Raw genomic sequence first — 17590 nt, 5'->3', positions numbered from 1 at the left:
AGCTGCAGGTGGCTTGGGAATGCTACTACAGGCAGCATTTACATGAGGAAGTACCTACACGACCTTAACCAACAGGTTATGCAAAAGTAGCATTGCAGGAAAACTATTGCTGTTAAAGTTAAAATATGCAGACTACAAATTAGCATCCATTTATTCCGAAGCAAACTAAGAAAGTACATCCAGCATTCCAAATGCACCTGCTGGATGGGCTACAACTAATGATAACACATAAGCCTAAAAAAAAAGTGCTTGTGATTTCAAAGGAACATCTGTGTGTCAATGAGACGAAAAGAGATATATAAAAAAAAAAAATGCCCATAAACAGCCACACAAAGATTGCACAAGGCAAAACATTTCTGCTGAATCACACTGCAAGAAATGCTCAAGAATTTTTCTGAGAAACTAGTGTGAAGTGAAAATTACAATTTTGAAGCTTAGCTGAAACTCAGTTATTTAGCAAAAAGGAACTAGATTTAGCAGTTTCACCCTGGCAGACAAATGTGTTTTGCATTATTTTAGGCCATTCACAACATAATTTCCTTCACTGACATTTTCGAAACCCCACACAGCTATGGCAGCAACTGCAAAAGCAGCAGCATCATGCAATGCATGTTAAAGGAACAATTAAAGGGAATAAGTGTACCCTGATAGAGAGATTAGTGTCCTAAGATTCCAAAGCTGTCATTTTTATTGAAAGCAGAGCTCCGATTGGCCCTAAACTGAATAGAATTGAATGACAGTAGCAACGGCCCATGACAATTTCAACAAATACTGCTGAAGGCTGCCCACTTCATGTGTCATACAGTCAGCCTGTATGAAGCACTCGTGCACAGAAACTTCAAGAGTGCGAGCCAAGATTTTTCACACTCTTCATAATGGGAAGGTTTACGACTGTAAACAAACTATTAATGAATCTTAAAAAAAAATGCTTGCTGCCCCATATTCATCAATCAATGCCTCATGACGATTAGGTTAGAACACATTGTCAAACTTAAGGTGGTCAGTGGCACACACATGTTGAAAGTGTTATGAGGTGCAGACCAAAACAGCCTTTTCATTATCAGCCAACACATTTTAAAAGCACAAGACAGACGTATTGGTTTGATTTATGAGGTGTAATGTCCTACAGCGACTCAGGCTAGAAAGACGCCGTAGTGGAGGGCTCCGGAAACTTCGACCACTTGGGGTTCATTAACATGCACTGACATCTTAAAGCACATAGGTGCCTTGCTTTCTGCCTTCATCAAAAAGCCACTGTTGCGGCTGCGATTTCGATTCTGCACCTTTAGGTTCAGTAGTGGAGCGCCTTAACCACTGAGCCATATCAGTGGGGCACATGAAAACGTATTCTCTGCTGCTATCTTTACAATGCTCAATGGGTGTCAAAATATGCTTCAGCTTGAAAACATGGGCAAAAGAAAACTGTAGGCATGCAAGCGTTAAGGAAAATATCTGCACAAAAATTTTAACAATCGTTTTAGCAATCGTATTCTGCCCCGCCGGGATGGCACAGTGGCTAGGGTGCTCTACTACTATGCCCAAGGATGCGGGATCGAATCCCGGCCTCGGCGGCCGCTTTTTGATGGAGGTGAAAAAACTAGGTGCCCATGTGCTGTACGATGTCAGTGCACGTTAAAGAACACAAGGTAGTCGAAATTTCTAGAGCCCTCCACTACGGCATCTCTGATAGCCTGAGTCACTTTGGGACGTTAAACCTCATAAACCAAACCAATCATATTTTATATTTTTAAGGACACTAATTTCATTTCCTTAATTTAGCATATTTTACATTTAGTCAATTAATCAGTGACCCATTACTTAAATTGATAATCTTATTGTGAGCTGACATTTTGCAAACTCTTCACAACTGCACTGAAGCTAAACAAAGTTTGCCTATCCATAGAATGTGAGCACACTGCATCTCAGCCTGACCTTCATGCTTTTGAAGTTACTCCCGAAGTTTATCAATATTAAGCATGTAAAATAAGCAATTTTAAAGCAGTTTCTTTAGTTTATGCCTCGTTAATTCTTGTCATTGTTACTGATCAAATCACATAATAGCCACATTTCGAATACTCCAAAGGGTGCAAATAAAGTTAATCAAGTCTCATTAATACAATCCACATGAATATGGACAATTCAGATTATGGACACTTTTTCTGGAGATCAAACTATTGCAACCTATTCATTTTTTTTTTTAATCTGGAATAAGATCAACTGTTTCAACAATGGACCAAGCTAAAAATCTCAAGACACTTATGATTGTGCGTGTGTGCAAAAACGAACACTCACAGGCGTAGCTACGCTTGATTCGCACGTTTCCTACTGTGGTACACGCCACCATGCGACCAGTAGTCTGATGCCCTCTGCTTCCATTGATATCGTCCACTCCACTCCTCTAAAGACGCTCACTGCGCTAGGTCACGCGGTGCAGTGACGAGATTAGGGCATACAGTTGGGGGCAGCTCGAAACCCTATGGTTAACTAAATGAGCAGATCCATGCCAATTAGGCTGGAAAATAGTATGACACCACCCGCAAAATTGTCCAAACAGCAGTTGTATCACAATTTTTATACGAAGAGATCAAACCTGGCCCCATATGGAGGTCTGTTAGCGATGCCTTACAGTCAAATGGCGGGCCAAAGGCAACAAAAAGGAGGAAGGGCCCTGTCACAGGGACAACTGTTGCGCAAGCCACTCGCCGCTTCAATGACTCGACAATGGCCGTCATCCCACTGACACGAGCAAGCCACGAAAGATGTGAAGCCAGCAGCGAGGCACGACAGGATTATCTGGCCTTTATTGGCTCTCGGTACGACACACTCATGCATTTTATGTCTAAATACCGCAATTAATTATTGACTCATGACATCATGTTACGTAACTTCTGGTAGCGCCATGTCGGCAACACGTTCTGCGCTGCATGAGACATATAAGGCTTGCGCCTTAAAATGCACCGAGCTAGGGATCCAAGCACATCTGTCACATTAGTATGGACAGCAATGAAAAAAGGGCCTAGCCCATTCCACCTCATCCCATCCCACTACACTATGCATGGGGCATTTTTGCATTTCACCTCCCTCAAAATCCAACTGGCACAGCCAGAAATTTCTGTGCAGCAATTTTGCCGTTTTGCAAACTGAGCAAAATCACCAGCCTGGTAAGTTTTCTTAGCTTTTATCATAAAAAGAAAAAGATGTCCTGCCCCACAAGTTGCAAGCATGCCATACTTTCACTCAAGGGAGATCATAAGCAATACATGATACATGCTTTACCCTGCATTATAAATTTGTTCAAAATTTGCCCACACCATTACTAAGAAAAAAAAAACAGAAGCTTAAAGCAAGCAGCATTTTTATGGCGCATTAAACAGAAAGCCAAAAATATATGCGACTGACTGCTGTGCTGAACAGTAGACTGTTAACCATAAATTTTGGAAAGAAAAAAAAAGAAAAGAAGATCATTTTTGATGAGGTTTTAGCAAAACAAAGCCATTTAAAAGAAGCCCAACTAACCTTCTTTTCAGAGTCCTTGTGATGGTGGTGATGATGGTGGTGATGGCGATGGTGGTGATGCCTGTGTCTCTTTTCCCTGTGCTCTTTGCTGCTAGACTTCTTCTTTTTCTTCTTTTTGGACTTTTTGTGCTTACTGCTACTTCCATCATGAGCATGGCACACCACACTAGTGCCTTCCACACGAAAGGCTGTCGGAGCAGCAGCTGCTGGCATTGGTTCGTGGTGTTGCTGACTTGGAGGAACACTGTGTGGAGAAGCCACAGCAGATGGTGATGGCACAGGTGTCTGCAACCCGCCTGTGCTGCCACCAACCTTGAGAACCAGCTTGAGAGATTTCTCTTGGCGATCTGAAACAGGCAGACACCCCACTGATCGGTCCTAAACATAAACATTATGCAAATCACAGCGCAATGACACATATATTATTCTATTCTTGACATTGAAGCAAGTGCTCCCACCATTAAAAACAAGTGAGCAACCCTATTGAATAAAAGCATGACGAAAGAATTAAATACTAAAGCAGCAAGACAAAAAGGCATTAACGCTTTCACTCCTGATCTTTAGGTAAATTGGGTATTATATTACCATTAATACTATTTGTCATGTCGAAGCATGATGCCCCTTTCTACCTCACTCCTAGTAATCCTTGAGTAAACTGGTGCTAAATATATATACTATGGATGCACTGCACCATCTGTTCAAGGCATGCAATAACACAACACTTCAGCGTTAATAATTTGACAACAAATGGAATGCACTTATTCTTAATCCACAGCTGATTCCTCTGCATTCATATTCAAAGTGGTGCAGCAATGGCAAGTCAGCACAACCAAATTGTGAAAAAAAATATTTGAGCTCTCAATGCATTGTGATCCACAATACGAAATTTATTAATGTATAGATGCATGTGGCAGAAAGTGTCTACTAAAGTGACCACTGCAGACAACCGACACTGGGTCAACAGGATTCAGATAACACAGCTGTTGAGGTGTATGTAAGCAATTTGTATTACAGCCTACCAACATCTCGACACATTAAAATATACTTGTAAGGGCATAAAAACAGTGGTTTAAAAATTTGGCCCATTTGACAGCAACATAAAAAATAGGGCACGAGAGGCATGGATCTAAGACCAGTTAAAAGGCCACATGAGCTGCATTTCACCCTTCCAAAATGATCAGACCTTCACTTGTGCCAAGATACACAGACGGCTATCCAGAATGCCCCAGAAAAACCTATTATTAGAATCTGACTGACAGTGCTCTTTGCTGCGCATCAGTGTACAAGTATATGGCCATTTCTGTACTTTGTTCCCATGCAGCTGAAGCAGCCTCATACTGAAAAGCTTAGCCTTCCACTTGGCAGAAGAATGTTCATCGTAGAACGGGGTTTGGCCAGGGAAGTTCTCGTACCTTTAAAATGACACCCAGTCATGCAAGGTCTTCACACCAGAGCAAATAACAATCATCATTCTTACCCTTTAGGTGTGCCAAAGATGCACAGCATTGTTTTCATCCTTGCCAAAAGAATCAAATTCCAGCAGTTTGCTGGCATTCATTCTTTTCTGCTCCAATTTTAAGGTGCATGTGAACAACAAAATGATTCTTTAGCTTTAGTAAAACAGACGAATGCTGACGCACAAGCAAAAATAAGTAAAAAAGAAGACAATCATCACTACAACAAATACCATGAAAAAGGGGCAATATTTTGTTTGTCAGCTCTTCCTTATAGGCTTTTTTCTCTAAACTCACCAATTGGGCACACTGGAGAACTTGTTATAAAAGCATACACATGCAAGAACAGTAATTACAAGTCTCTCTCTTTCCACTTTCACTCCCACCTTCCTCCCTTCCCTTACGGCGCGGTGTCCACAGAAAACAAGTGAGGCAGTTACCGCGCCTTTCCCTTCCTATAAATCAATCAATCAGTGATTACAAGTGTTTGTATTAAGAACTTTTTGTCTGCAAAACTTCATTACCTTTGATTTCGTGCCTCAATACACCTTTTTCCACATCACATCTCAAATGGTAGCAGTGAAAAGAAAATTCCAGGCTGTAAGTACCAAAGCTTGTCTGTTTAAAGTGACATGAAGACCTGCACGCGTGAACTTTTCCAACATGACGTAGTATGATTATACTGAAGGACGCAACTTAAAATGCGTGCCCCTAGCCATAAATAGTTTCGTTTATCGGTTTTAACGTTCCAAAGCGACTCAGGCTATGAGAGACGCCGTAGTGGAAGACTCCTGAAATTTCGGCCACCTGGGGTTGTTTAATGTGCACTGACATCGCACAGCACACGGGCATCTTGCTTTTCGCCTCCATCGTAAAGCGGCCGCCGGAGCCGGGATTCGATCCCGCGTCCTTGGGCAGAATAGTCGAGCGCCGTAATCACTGCACCACCACGACGGGGCTTATGCACGGTTAGAATTGTTTTCGTTAACATATTCATTACAAATATTACTCGCATAGCGCTCAATTAACACCAGCTTAAATGAATCACAGGTACTAGCCACTGAAGTAATTTAGTTGAACTGCATTTCAGTCCGAGCTATCGACACGTAAGTCTCGATCATTAAAAACAATTCGCTGTTAAGACAATCACAGGACGCAGGTTGGCCGACCAGTTTCAGGGATGAGAAGTTTATAGTTTCCACCAGTTTTCGGCAGGAACGGAAATATCGCAAACTGCAGGCATCAGCCAACAAAACGAACTCGCTCGAAGACCGCGGCCAATGCTACATGCATACGGATATCATGCTCTATATTCAAAGTTAGAGACCAACAGTAATCCCTTCAAGCAAATCTGTGTGCTGAAGCACAGTTGTTAAACTTCGACAAGCGGCTATGTCAGGCGTCTAGGCTTAGTTACCATTCAATGTACTGCTAGAAGCTGTCTGTGAATGGGCTCACGCTTCAGCAGTTGTAAGAGTTTACGGTACTGAACCAATAATTAAAATGATAGCAGAAGTCATCGCGATAATTTGAAGATATTGGGCAATTCCGAAAAGGAAAGCTTTCCTAAAGATACGTCTAATAAGCAGGCACAAATACCTTTCACAAAGACCACTCCACCGATAGCATTAAATCAAATATATGATGTATGAACGTGGCACAAATACCTTCTTCTTTTGCTTCTTTCTTTTCAGACTTATGATGCTTCTTATGCTTTTTACTGCCCATTTTTTTATGTTCACGTGCCTCCCGTTGACTGATTTCCGTCGTTTCCGTTACGCCAATGGTTGCAACAAATTCACAACAGCGTTCTGCGCGCTGTTCAGTCATTTTGCGCCCTCTTACGGCGAACAAAGTAACTATTATTACAACTTTTGCAAGTAGGTTAGCCAGCCGCAGTGTCGTATCCGAAATCTTGCGCAAATGTGTACTTCTTTTAATTATACGAGCTAAACAAAAACAGCAAACTATGCCACCACAAAGGCGTTTGTTCATTATCTAAGCTCAATTAGTGAGTAAAATTGCCAGCACTTGAAGCGCCATGAGACGGTGAATCCGTGAATGCCGAGGCTCGTGACATTTCTCGATGTGTCCGACCATTCTGTTCCTAATGTGAAGTGTGATGAAGAAATATCAGGAAGTTAATTTAATCTGATAACTTGGATACTTCTCGTGTCTTTGTATTTGGACTTACTAAATAGAATAAAAACCAATGTTTACTGCAAACTTTCTTTAAGTTACTTGCGGACGCCTGTCATGCGACATTCTCCTTACTTGTATCGAAATCAAAAATTCGGAGTTTCTGAAAATTAGAAAACATTTGACATCAGTAGTTAAAATTTCATTGATTGGTGCAATAACTATTTTTATCGCACAGTTCTCAAAGTATTTTGAGATCCTTCAGTACAGGTGCGACAAGAACAGTTCAGCGTTTGTTATCACACCTTCACAGGCTGCTCTAATAGCCAGAATAATGTATGCTTTCAAACGTCACCTTTGCGTAATTATTGCAGTTTGATAATTGGGGCTAATGCACAGCAGCGGACATGTAGCGCGTGCACCACTGGCACAAATTGGTTTTGCGTTCAAATTGGCGCGCTTTTGCAGTTATCTTCCACGCGCGGTATCCCGGATGTTGACGTCAGTCGTCATGCGCACAGACCGTCAGCGTTCCTCGGCGAGTCAAACCGCCATTATGAAAACTGTAACAACGCCCTCCAGTGTTGGACTATGATATCTCCCAGTAAGTTTTCGTGTTTTATTTTTCACAGAATTTGGAAAACTAACCGCTTTGCAGAGGTCTTCGTGAGCGCTAGATGGGCACGATCAATCACAAAACGAACTGTAGGAGTCACAATGTCCACCGCTGCGAACTGAGAGCAATATCGGTGCCGAAGATTCGTGCCTCCCCTAAGCCTAAACTCTGTGCCCATCGAAACGGTTACCGCGGCAGAGGCGCTTAGGACGTACTACTGGTTCTCGGTGTGGTCGTGCGAGCGCGGGGAGCCGCAGAGAAGGTATGCTGATCAAACGATGTTATAAGCGCAACGGTGGTGCGGCAGATATTTCTTGGCGCGGGCTGGCCGGCAGCTCCTTGCTGCCGTAAGCAGCTCGATGCTTTTTCCCACTGGTGGCGCTCATCGGGCATGCAGATGGCGCTTAGGACATCTTGGTTCCCTAGTTTATCACTAGGGTCTTCATGTCGCGGGCTACTACCATCCCTGGGCGACGTTTCACGTTGGCCGTGCGTAGTTGTGCTCGCAATTTGACCGGCACGTTGTGTATGGTAGCTACGTGCGATGTCGGCCAGGGAGGGAGTCGCCATGGGGCCATGTTTGCTTCGGTTCAAATATGGCTTCCAAGCGGGCATTCTGGTGGCACCAAGGTCGGCCGGCGGCTGTGCCTGCTGCTCGGCCCCGAGGCAACTGCCTTCCCGTAGTCCGAATATTTGTGGGTGCGCACCGTATTGGCTTATGCCCTGAATCTTTTGCTCGTTCCTTAACGGTTTTATTTGCCCACGTTGGCATAGCCTGGTGCTGCAATGTGCTCCACTATTCCTCTGATGCTTGCGTGCGCGCGAAGAGAAGAAATCAAAGTTTCTTCTCCTCCTGGGCTAATGCAGTAAAGCCTGCGTATGTGTTGCTTACAACGCCCGCTTGGCCTCGAGCGGATGTTATTTGCTTGTTGGGCTCGGAGCATATACGCTATACTGTGACGCTGACGAGTAAACTGTCTCAGGTTAAGCCGGCAGAGGTGGGTGGTACGATTGTGTGGTGGTGTGCGTGCATATCCTGTGGGGACGCATAATCACCGTGTACAGCGCCTATTCGCTGTTCAAGGCACGAACAGCGAAAACCACTTAGCTATCCTATGGTGAGAATCATGGAGGTTGCACGTGCGTTTGTTCGGCTCTTTCAGCGACGCTTGTGATGACCCGTGATGCTCTGGGTGTAGTTTTTGTGGGCTAACTAATTGTTTGGGAATAGGCATTCACATGACAGACAATAGAGGCGCTCGTGTAGTACGCCAGGCACTGATATGACTCTGAGAATGTAACTTCCTTGTGGCTAGAAACATTGGGGCCTTCCTTAGTCACGGATGTTACTGTGTAAAGCCTGGATTAAAAATCAGTCATCTTGTTTTAGGTCATTGCTGGTGCATCTTGTACAAAAAATTCTGCACTATGAGCAGCTTTCATTAGCTCGGGAATGATGCACCTGTAATTTATGCATATGTCTTGGGTCATCATTTTGTGAAAAATGAAGTATGCTGTGCTGTGTAGCCTGTTGATTGCCAAGTACTACTTCATAAAAGTTATAATGAACTTGGAGCTTGTGAAGAAGATGAGCTATACACACATATTTATTGCAGCCATTTGTAACTGTGATCAGAAGTATAAACTGCCAGCTATGGACTAAAAGCTCTCTCAGTGGCTATTGGTTGCCAATGTTTACACTGATGACTATATGGTTGCCTTGTATCACCTCTACATGCATCGCCATCATGCTTAATGATGCAATGACCACCTGGCATGGTAGCTTCATCACAAATTAGGTAAAAGCTCAAGAAAGTCTTTTCTGTAATTGCACAGATGAGTTTTGGAAACGTCGATAGTAGTGGTATATGCTTTCACTTTCTACTGTAATCCCTAAGTGCTTGATGATTTCATAATCAAACTGAAGTTTGTGCATGGTATCGCAGCTAATACAAATGCTTTTTTCTTTTTTGCACTTTTCATGTAATGATATTTCGCTAAAGGAAAACCTTCCTCCGATCTTAATGCTGGTCTTTTTATTTCCTGCTGTAGCCTTGCTAACTTGACATTCTGCTTCAGTATGTTTCAGTCAGGCAGCACAGGTACTACTATTACTGAAAATGGAGCTTTTAAAGTTTCTGAAAAAGCCAGGAAATAAAATGCAAGTGTTGGCACCACTGGTTAATTTTGCCAGTATAAACTGCAGTATGTCAGTAGTAAGCTTCTGAGAAGGCCAGGAAATAAGATGCAAGTGTTGGCATCGCTGGCCAATTTTGCTATATAAACTGCTGTGTGTAGTTTGCTGGTTGCAGATTTCAGAGGCTGGCCTATGCCACCCTTCACTTCAAAGCAGTGTTCACAGAGTCCTTCTCAGGTTAAAAATCACAGGTTGGAATTGAATAGTGAAAGAAATTTCACATGCAGTGCTCGGCAATGTGTGTGTTTTGCTGCTGGATGAGTATTAATATAACCAGGAAAATTGAGGGAATTATTAGATGAAGTTGCCTTTAGCGCCCTTTTAAGGTAAGGCATACAGGAACTTCAACCATTGCAAGCCGTCTGAGTTCTGGTGATGTAACAGTTAGGACAGCTTGCCTGGTGTATTTCACCCATTGCTATGCAGTTTGAGGTTGCTGCTGGAAACTTGCATGTGTTTAGTGCATCCTAAAGTATTCCCACATGTGCATTCGCTGTTGCAGGCTTTTAAACGGCCCATAACAACAACTAGTTGTAACTTACTAGGGTGAGCACTTTAAAGCTTAACACTGCTGGTGACTGCTGTGGTCATAAGCTTGTGTTTTCCTCATGCAATTTATACTGCAGTAATTTAGTTTAAGCTTCATCATGTCTGTCTGGCTGATTTGCTTCTTGTGGAGAGTTTTGATGGCGCAAAGTGCTGAGCTATAGCGGGAATTTGGGCGAGTTGGTACATATCGCACCAAGACAGTACTAAAGACGAAGAACGAAACACTAACAATCGCTTATTCGTGTTTCATTCTTCGTCTTTAGTCCTGTATTGGTGCACTGTGAGTGAAATGAAGTGCAGAGCTAGTATGCTGCATGTATTTGCAGGGATGTAAGTGCTGCTCTATTTGCTCTATTCTACTCCATCCTGCTCCAAAACTGCTCCCAACTGGCAGGCTCATGTTTTACCATCAAATTTAATGGAACACGGTTTTGCTATGTAGTGGGTTACTAATGGTATTGCCTGCAAAATATGTAATCCGAGATGCAATTTGATTAAGCAACTGTGAGAAGTACGGCAGGATGATGGACTAATTGTGAGTTGAGTCTACACTGTTTTCGAGTCACCGTAGTCAAATTGATGACAGCACACCGGTGGCAGAGGTATAATGCATCCCACGCTGAGCCTAATGCGTATAAAATTTTCATAAACTAGAAAAGCATGGAGCAAATAAACTTTTGTTCACAAGTAAATTTAAAACGTGCTGCAAGTGATTGGAGGCAAATGCTAGCAAAAAAAAAGAAAGTGCTCTGTGCACTTTACATAGCACCTTCTCCCAGCCTTTTGAATTACTGGTGGTGAGGGAGGCGAGAGCAGAGCGCAAAGCAGAGACCGCAAACTACCATGATCCGTTGGGAAACTTTTCCAGTCGCAAAGAATGACACAAGTTGTTTCTAATGGTTAAGCTGTGAAAACAAGCCAATACTTCACCACCATTAAGCCTGTTGTAGGGGTGATGCCAACTAAGTGCCAATCACTAAATGTGTTCTCAAAAGTTTTGGAAAGCCATGCGTGGCCTATTGTCAGAATGTAGAAAGTAAGGAAGTCCCAGCATAGCTCGGGCAGTATTGTAAGCAGCCATTGGCAGAAGGCCATGAAGTAATGAATCTGAAGGAGCAAAACGCGACACTTCAGTGCTGTCTAACCTTCGTGAAGGCACTACTGACCAGTGTCAGAAATTTATTAGCACAGGCATAGGATCAGAAAGGAAATGCACAGAATAGAAAGCAGAAATGTGCTATTCATTGATGTCAACTCCAGATTAGTGGCGATGGTTGAGTTCATCAAACTGGTAAACTCCACCTTTAAATCTACAAAACAGTGAAAAGCGCTTAGTTAATGATGTCCAGTTATGAAGTGTCGAAGCAAGCTATCCCTTTGCTGCTAGTCAAGTCAGAAAGCGAAGATTGCCATTATTAAAAGCATTTGAGCCTAGGAATATGCTTCAAAACATGTGATCGCTCCAAAACGGCCATCTTATTGCTCCAAAGCTGCTTTATAATGCCTTCGTATTTGTACTTTCTTTGTTAAATGCTTTGTTTCTTTAATGTGTTCTGGTTTGTACTTACTGATCTTGATTCTTATAGCGCTATAAGAATCAAGATCATGTACCAACTAACCCGTCAAAAAGTCCTGCTGTACTTACTGAGAGTGGCCAGTTGTTTGGAGCCTTTATTAAAGGGACAGAACACTGGAAGTTAGGTATATTTTTTTTGCACAATAGAAAGGTTCCTGTTAAACTGTTCAATTCTATAGCAGTTTTGGTAGAAATGCTGTAGAAAACTTTTACCGAGAATTTTTGGATCAGTTAGTGTGCCTATTCTCATGAAGCCTGATGCTGGAAACCATGAGCAGTGACCGCGATGGTGACTGGGGGTCGACAAAAAGATATACCGGAAACAAATATAAATTTCATCCGCCGGGCAGTAGTTAGAATTCTTCGTGTAGAGTAGTGTCCATTTCACTTTACACTCTCAAGGCTGTTGCAACACAGGAAGGTATACCTCGTTGGCAAAAGTTTCAGTGGACCCTAGTCACCACTTCATCCACGGAATTCAAAACACTGTGCCACCATCTAGTGACAAAAGTTGAAAGCATGCCATTGGCAATGTGAAAGGAGGGGTGGTCTTCATTAAAGAGTGCACTGGAGAGAATGCAAAATGTAATGACATGATAAGCACTCCTGGAAGAAAAAAGGGCAATGTGCACATATGAAAATGATATTTTCCTTAATTTTCCTTAAATGTAATCATGTGAGGTATTGCAGTACTAGTAACAGTGTTTCCCTGCAAGGTTGCCTCGGTTGTTTTTATGCGATTTTCAATGGCAAGTTAAAATTGTGAAGCTTAATTTCTCTGATAGTACTATGTGAGGAAAGGTCTTTTCATTTCCGCCATAATCTGATGACATTTTGGACAGTGTTCTGTCCCGTTAAAATTAGCTTTTCCCATTTCAACAATCATGATTTTACCAATATTTCCTTGGAGTGTTGCATTATTGACATTTATTTTCATTACTTGTGTTAAGTGTGAAGTTATGCTGAAGTCTTGTGTAATAAATTGAAAGGTTATGTCAAGTTAAAGATATTATGCATTTAAACAACTTGAAAACTTACTGTGCATACTTACACATTTTGTGCCAGAACGCGGGTTTGTATTAATAGCCAGTGAGAATGGGTGTGGTCTGTCACTGAAATACGCTATGCTGAGAATTTAAAAAAAATAATTGAAATCATGCTATCAATCCCTATGACCACTCTTGCCTTTAGGATCCCTAATTCAACTGTGGGAAGATTGATTTTTTATCTTTAATCTTGATTTTAACTAAATGGCCTTTCTTAGCTGGACTCAAAGCAACAGATCAAAGGTGCACTTCATTTGGATGATGAAGTTTTACCCCAGAAAGAAAAAATCTCTTTTCTCTCAGATAGATCATAACAAGTACAGTTAAAAATTTTGCGCATGCACCTAGTATCATTTGCATGTTAGCGAAAGCATCTGTTCTACGTGGCGTGCCTCAGTACTGTGTGTGTGAAAAACTCAGCTCGTTTCAAAGGTTGTGCCCTTACTTAGGACATGGTCGCTTTTGGCCAGTTTTGGCAGTCCAGATTTTGTGGTAAACTAATAGCATGCCTCAGTACTCTTGGTACAAAAAACTTGGTTCATTTTAAATGTTGTGCCCTTGCTTTCATCATGATCATTCTTGGCCAGCTTTTAGTTTCGAAATTTGTCAGTGCTCGCTAAAGAAACCCAGGTGTTCGAAATTTTCAGAGCCCTTCACTACGGCGTCTCTCATAAGCTGAGTGGCTTTGGGATGTTAAATCCCATAAACCAAATCAAATTTGTGCTAAACATTGTTAATACCCTTGTTACTATAGCTCAAGCTAGCATGCACTTTTCATGTAGTAGCCTTTACCATATGTGAAATACAGTCACGCCTTGTTAATATGGACATTCTGGTTCCTGAGCAAGACTGTCCATAAAGCAAGTTGTCTGTAATAAGGACTGTGACATGAGTTCTAAAGTTTTTTTCATAGCCATTCATGCTACACGAAAAATCAACTGGGGAACTTCTCACCTTAAAGCATGAAACCACAAAAGGCCATCACTAATTTGCACTTTTAATTGTGTTTCTCTAGTGTCTGGCACACAGATGCAGAACATTAAACAGCTGGTTGGGACGGTAGATATTTTGTTATTGTCGCTGCCCCTATTGATGCGACTGAAGTGTACCGGCCTCAACGGACTCTGTGCATTTTCCTCTTGTCTATTGTCCGGACAGCAAATTTTCATATTAATGACGCATATATACGTTGAAAAAGTTTGGTCCCCCAAAATTATTGTCTACAATTCGAGTTGTCCGTATTGACGGGTGTCATATTAGCGAGGCACGACAGTATAGACATTTTCACAGCCCTTTGAAAAGCTGGCCTTTGGACTGTAAGGGAACATGTGGCAGCTTTGTACCTCAACTCTTTCCAGTGCTGAGAGGAGGTGTTGCCACGTGTTTTCTGAAGCACACAGCCCAGTGTTGAATATCATGACATCCTTCGACCTTTTAGTGAAGAGGTCTGTCAATGTCGGGTCATTAGCTGTATCACATTGATTGGTCCAGACTATATAGTAATGTTTCAGTGGAATTTGCTTATAAAAAAACACAGGAGCACACTAAGAGATTTGCTTGGTACATATGGTCCATACAGTTCAAATCCCCCTCCGGAAACTTCTGTTTACAGTACATTATTTATAGGTTCAGTCTCATATGTACAGATGAAACCAGATTGCGGTGAAATATGAAGTGCATGCATTTTCAATTTATTGCCCACGCAGCTCAGGTGATGCTTAATAAAAATGCGGGTAGGATTTGTATGATCCAAATTTTTTGTAAGAACCTAAAGCTAAAAGTAATAAAGAGAAAAATGCTTGTGGGCACATATTTTAGCATGCAGCAAAGTCAGTTTTGCTGGAACACTGTGTTTTTAAGAGATATACAGCCCAGGGGGTTTACTTCCAAGCCCTGTAACTGGGCTCATTGTGCATCTCCAGCAGTTGCAGTCTCACAGGTGGCAAGTCTCTTCCTCACCCTTCTCGAGCTTAGGTATTCCAAAGTTTTTCCTGTACCCCTGTTACAGGGCTTAAAAGCAGACGCCTCGGGCTTATATAAATATTTTTTACCATGACTGTACTTCCTTGAGCATGTACTACTGTATGAGTTGCTGCTTATTTGCACAGTCTTGTGACTTGCTTGAAAAGGAGAAAGGTGACAGTTACAGTCAACGTTGCTTCTCTTACTCAGTCCGGACATAGGGGATGCTGCTGTTACTTCTGCTGTTCACTTGGGCCACAAAGGAGCCATTGATGCTGGAAAAAAAGCAATAGGAATGTTTTGGACGTAGCTCTTTGAGCAGGCGATGGCAGACTTGTGTAGCATGTTAGAGCACTGTGCTCTGGAGTGATGCAAAACCTTAGCACAGGTGCTCTGTTAATGGCATGGTGCTTGTGCCTGTGCTGCTGTATGACTGTGTGGCTGCTGTAAAAAGGGGCGCCTGTTTCAAGATATTGCTTCTTTTGCTATCATAAAATGATGGTGCAGTGCTCTAGGCGAACCTGTTATACCCAGTGTTGAGCTCAGTATAGCCAGGGTATTTATTCTGCAGTGATAACATTGGCATCATTGTGGTTTGTTCTATACGGAGTGTAACTTGCTCATAATGTTGTTTTTTATGGATGGGTTTTGCTGCATTGGGACTGGTAGGAGGTTGGAACAACAGCTTCACCTAATAAAAGTGTTCATATGTATTTAAAAAAAAAAAAAAAAAAACTTATAGCAGTAATACTGTTATGAGTGGAAGCGCTGTGCCAAAACAAATTTACGCGATAATTGACCATCGCAAGTATGCAACACCAAATTTAGCCGAATATTATTGTCGGTTGAGCAACACTAGGCGCTCGCTACAAGGCATAGAGTTTCTTACTCTTACCTAGAGGGAAAGCTGTGCTGCCGTCTATGGGAGTTTACATGCTGTTTCCAGGCGGCCAGTTCAGCCACCATGGACGCTCAAAGCATCATGGGCCGGAGAGCTACCGAGTGCAGAACTACAACTTTTGGCCAAAACTAATGCAAAGATAAACGTTCTACCGTAAATAATGTCCTAAGATTGAATATTGTGACTATAAATTGCAAAAAGAGAGAGAAACAGCATGTCAGTGTGAGATTTATCCAATATAAGCGATGGCTCTTTCTCCTATTAGCTTAGTTTTGAGCAGCACAAATACCAATATTTCGCGCTTAATTGGCAAACTTTGAAATAAAAAAAATGTTATGAAAATATTTATCGTTGTGCAATCACTTAAGGAAGTTTTAGTGGCATTTCGGGAAACAGAAACCATTTATTGGTGACGTCTGCTTTTGCGCCTTCGCTACTATGGCTTTCGCGGTCTATGTACGCACCTTCAGATGATGATGACAAAAAAGAAACATCGCAGTAACGCCAGTCCACGTACCCGATGAAAACCGACTGTCCCGCAACAAGTAGCACACCGGCCCATGATTCTTAGCGCGCCCATGGTGGCTGAAGTGCAGCGCCCTCAGCTTTCCCGCTAGGTAGTGTAAGGAACTCTATACTACAAGGCCCTCGCTATCTGTGAATGTGCGTGAATGCGCATACGCATCCGCGTCCATAACAGTATAATCACGGTGAGTATAATAACAGTTTACATCGAGTTTTGACTAAACTAAATTATTTCTGTTTCGACCTTCGTTAATTACGAAGTCTAGTTGATTTGAACTAAGCACGTGGTCACGGCGCCGATGCCCATGTAAAGGGGGAACGTATGAAACCAGAGTGCGATTAGCCGTGGCACGACGGCCGAGCGCAGTTCTGCGCCTGTGTCCAGCTGGGTAGCGTACTAAGGAGTTCGAGGCATGCATGCCCTTGGTATGGTGGCTAGAAGATACCCTTAGGCCCCGTCAGAGTAGATGTCAATGGCGGGCGGCGCACGGCTAACACATAGGTGTCCGCCGAATAAGCTAATCGATTTTCACTGCTGTATGCAGTACCTGTCATTTGTCTATTTTTCCTCCATGAACTCTAGCAGAAGTTTTTGTAATCATTACACTCCTAGGTAATTTTGATAAATGGGATACAGAATAAATTTTCATGCAGTTTTTGGACTACAGTAAATTTTTTACCCTCGTTAATTACGAAGTTAGATCATTTTAATAGGAGCGCGGTCACGGCCGATGCCCCCATTCACACTTGCGACTTTCGAAGGACATGCGACCGGCAGTCGCTAAAGCCCCTCTATCTCTGGAAAGTAGCGAAATTGTAAGATCTTTGCCGCCGTTTCCCTCTCCCGGCGCTTTCCTCCTCGCTCCTCTTCGCTCCCCTCTCTAAAGAGAGAGTGAGGGCGGGTTTTCTGGTTTGTCGTTGGCTGCCGGGCCCCCTGACGTTACAAACACGTCACCATACGTCATCAACGCGCGCAAAATCTTGTTTTGCTTGTTTTTTATTTTCTCGCTGCCGCCATTAAACTGCCTCGTCGTACCGTTCCTGTGGCTTGCGCGCGTGCAGTTTCGTGCACGCGATGCCGTGCTGCTGCGCGTTTCAGTGTTTAAGTA

The 17590-nt window shown here is 42.6% G+C and overlaps 2 protein-coding genes across 10 annotated transcripts in view; one reads left to right on the top strand and one right to left on the bottom strand.

The window, feature by feature from the left end:
* LOC146205679 (bromodomain-containing protein 7-like) overlaps positions 1-6829 on the bottom strand; it is a 134667-nt gene extending 127838 nt beyond the window's left edge. For 2 of the 7 annotated variants that reach the window (XM_084590339.1, XM_084590338.1), the window contains exons 1-2: positions 6638-6829; positions 3517-3863 (exon numbers count right to left, since the gene is read on the bottom strand). In XM_084590339.1, coding sequence (XP_084446465.1) covers positions 3517-3863; positions 6638-6800 — 510 coding nt within the window. In that variant the 5' untranslated portion in view covers positions 6801-6829. Of the gene's footprint in view, positions 1-3516; positions 3864-6569 lie in introns of all 7 variants that reach the window. The other 5 variants (XM_084590341.1, XM_084590344.1, XM_084590342.1 and 2 more) reach the window with 3 other exon arrangements.
* Positions 6830-7604: 775 nt separating this feature from the next.
* CTCF (transcriptional repressor CTCF) overlaps positions 7605-17590 on the top strand; it is a 63598-nt gene continuing 53612 nt past the window's right edge. The window contains exon 1 of one of the 3 annotated variants that reach the window (XM_084590335.1): positions 7605-7713. The gene's annotated coding sequence lies outside the window, so the exon portion shown is untranslated. Of the gene's footprint in view, positions 7714-7737; positions 7988-8190; positions 8425-17590 lie in introns of those variants that run through there. The other 2 variants (XM_084590336.1, XM_084590337.1) reach the window with 2 other exon arrangements.

This window comes from Amblyomma maculatum, chromosome 1 (assembly GCF_055883805.1).
Source record: "Amblyomma maculatum isolate TAMU_Amacu chromosome 1, ASM5588380v1, whole genome shotgun sequence".
NCBI lineage: Eukaryota > Metazoa > Arthropoda > Arachnida > Ixodida > Ixodidae > Amblyomma > Amblyomma maculatum.
This window is presented reverse-complemented; position numbering and strand designations above follow the sequence as displayed.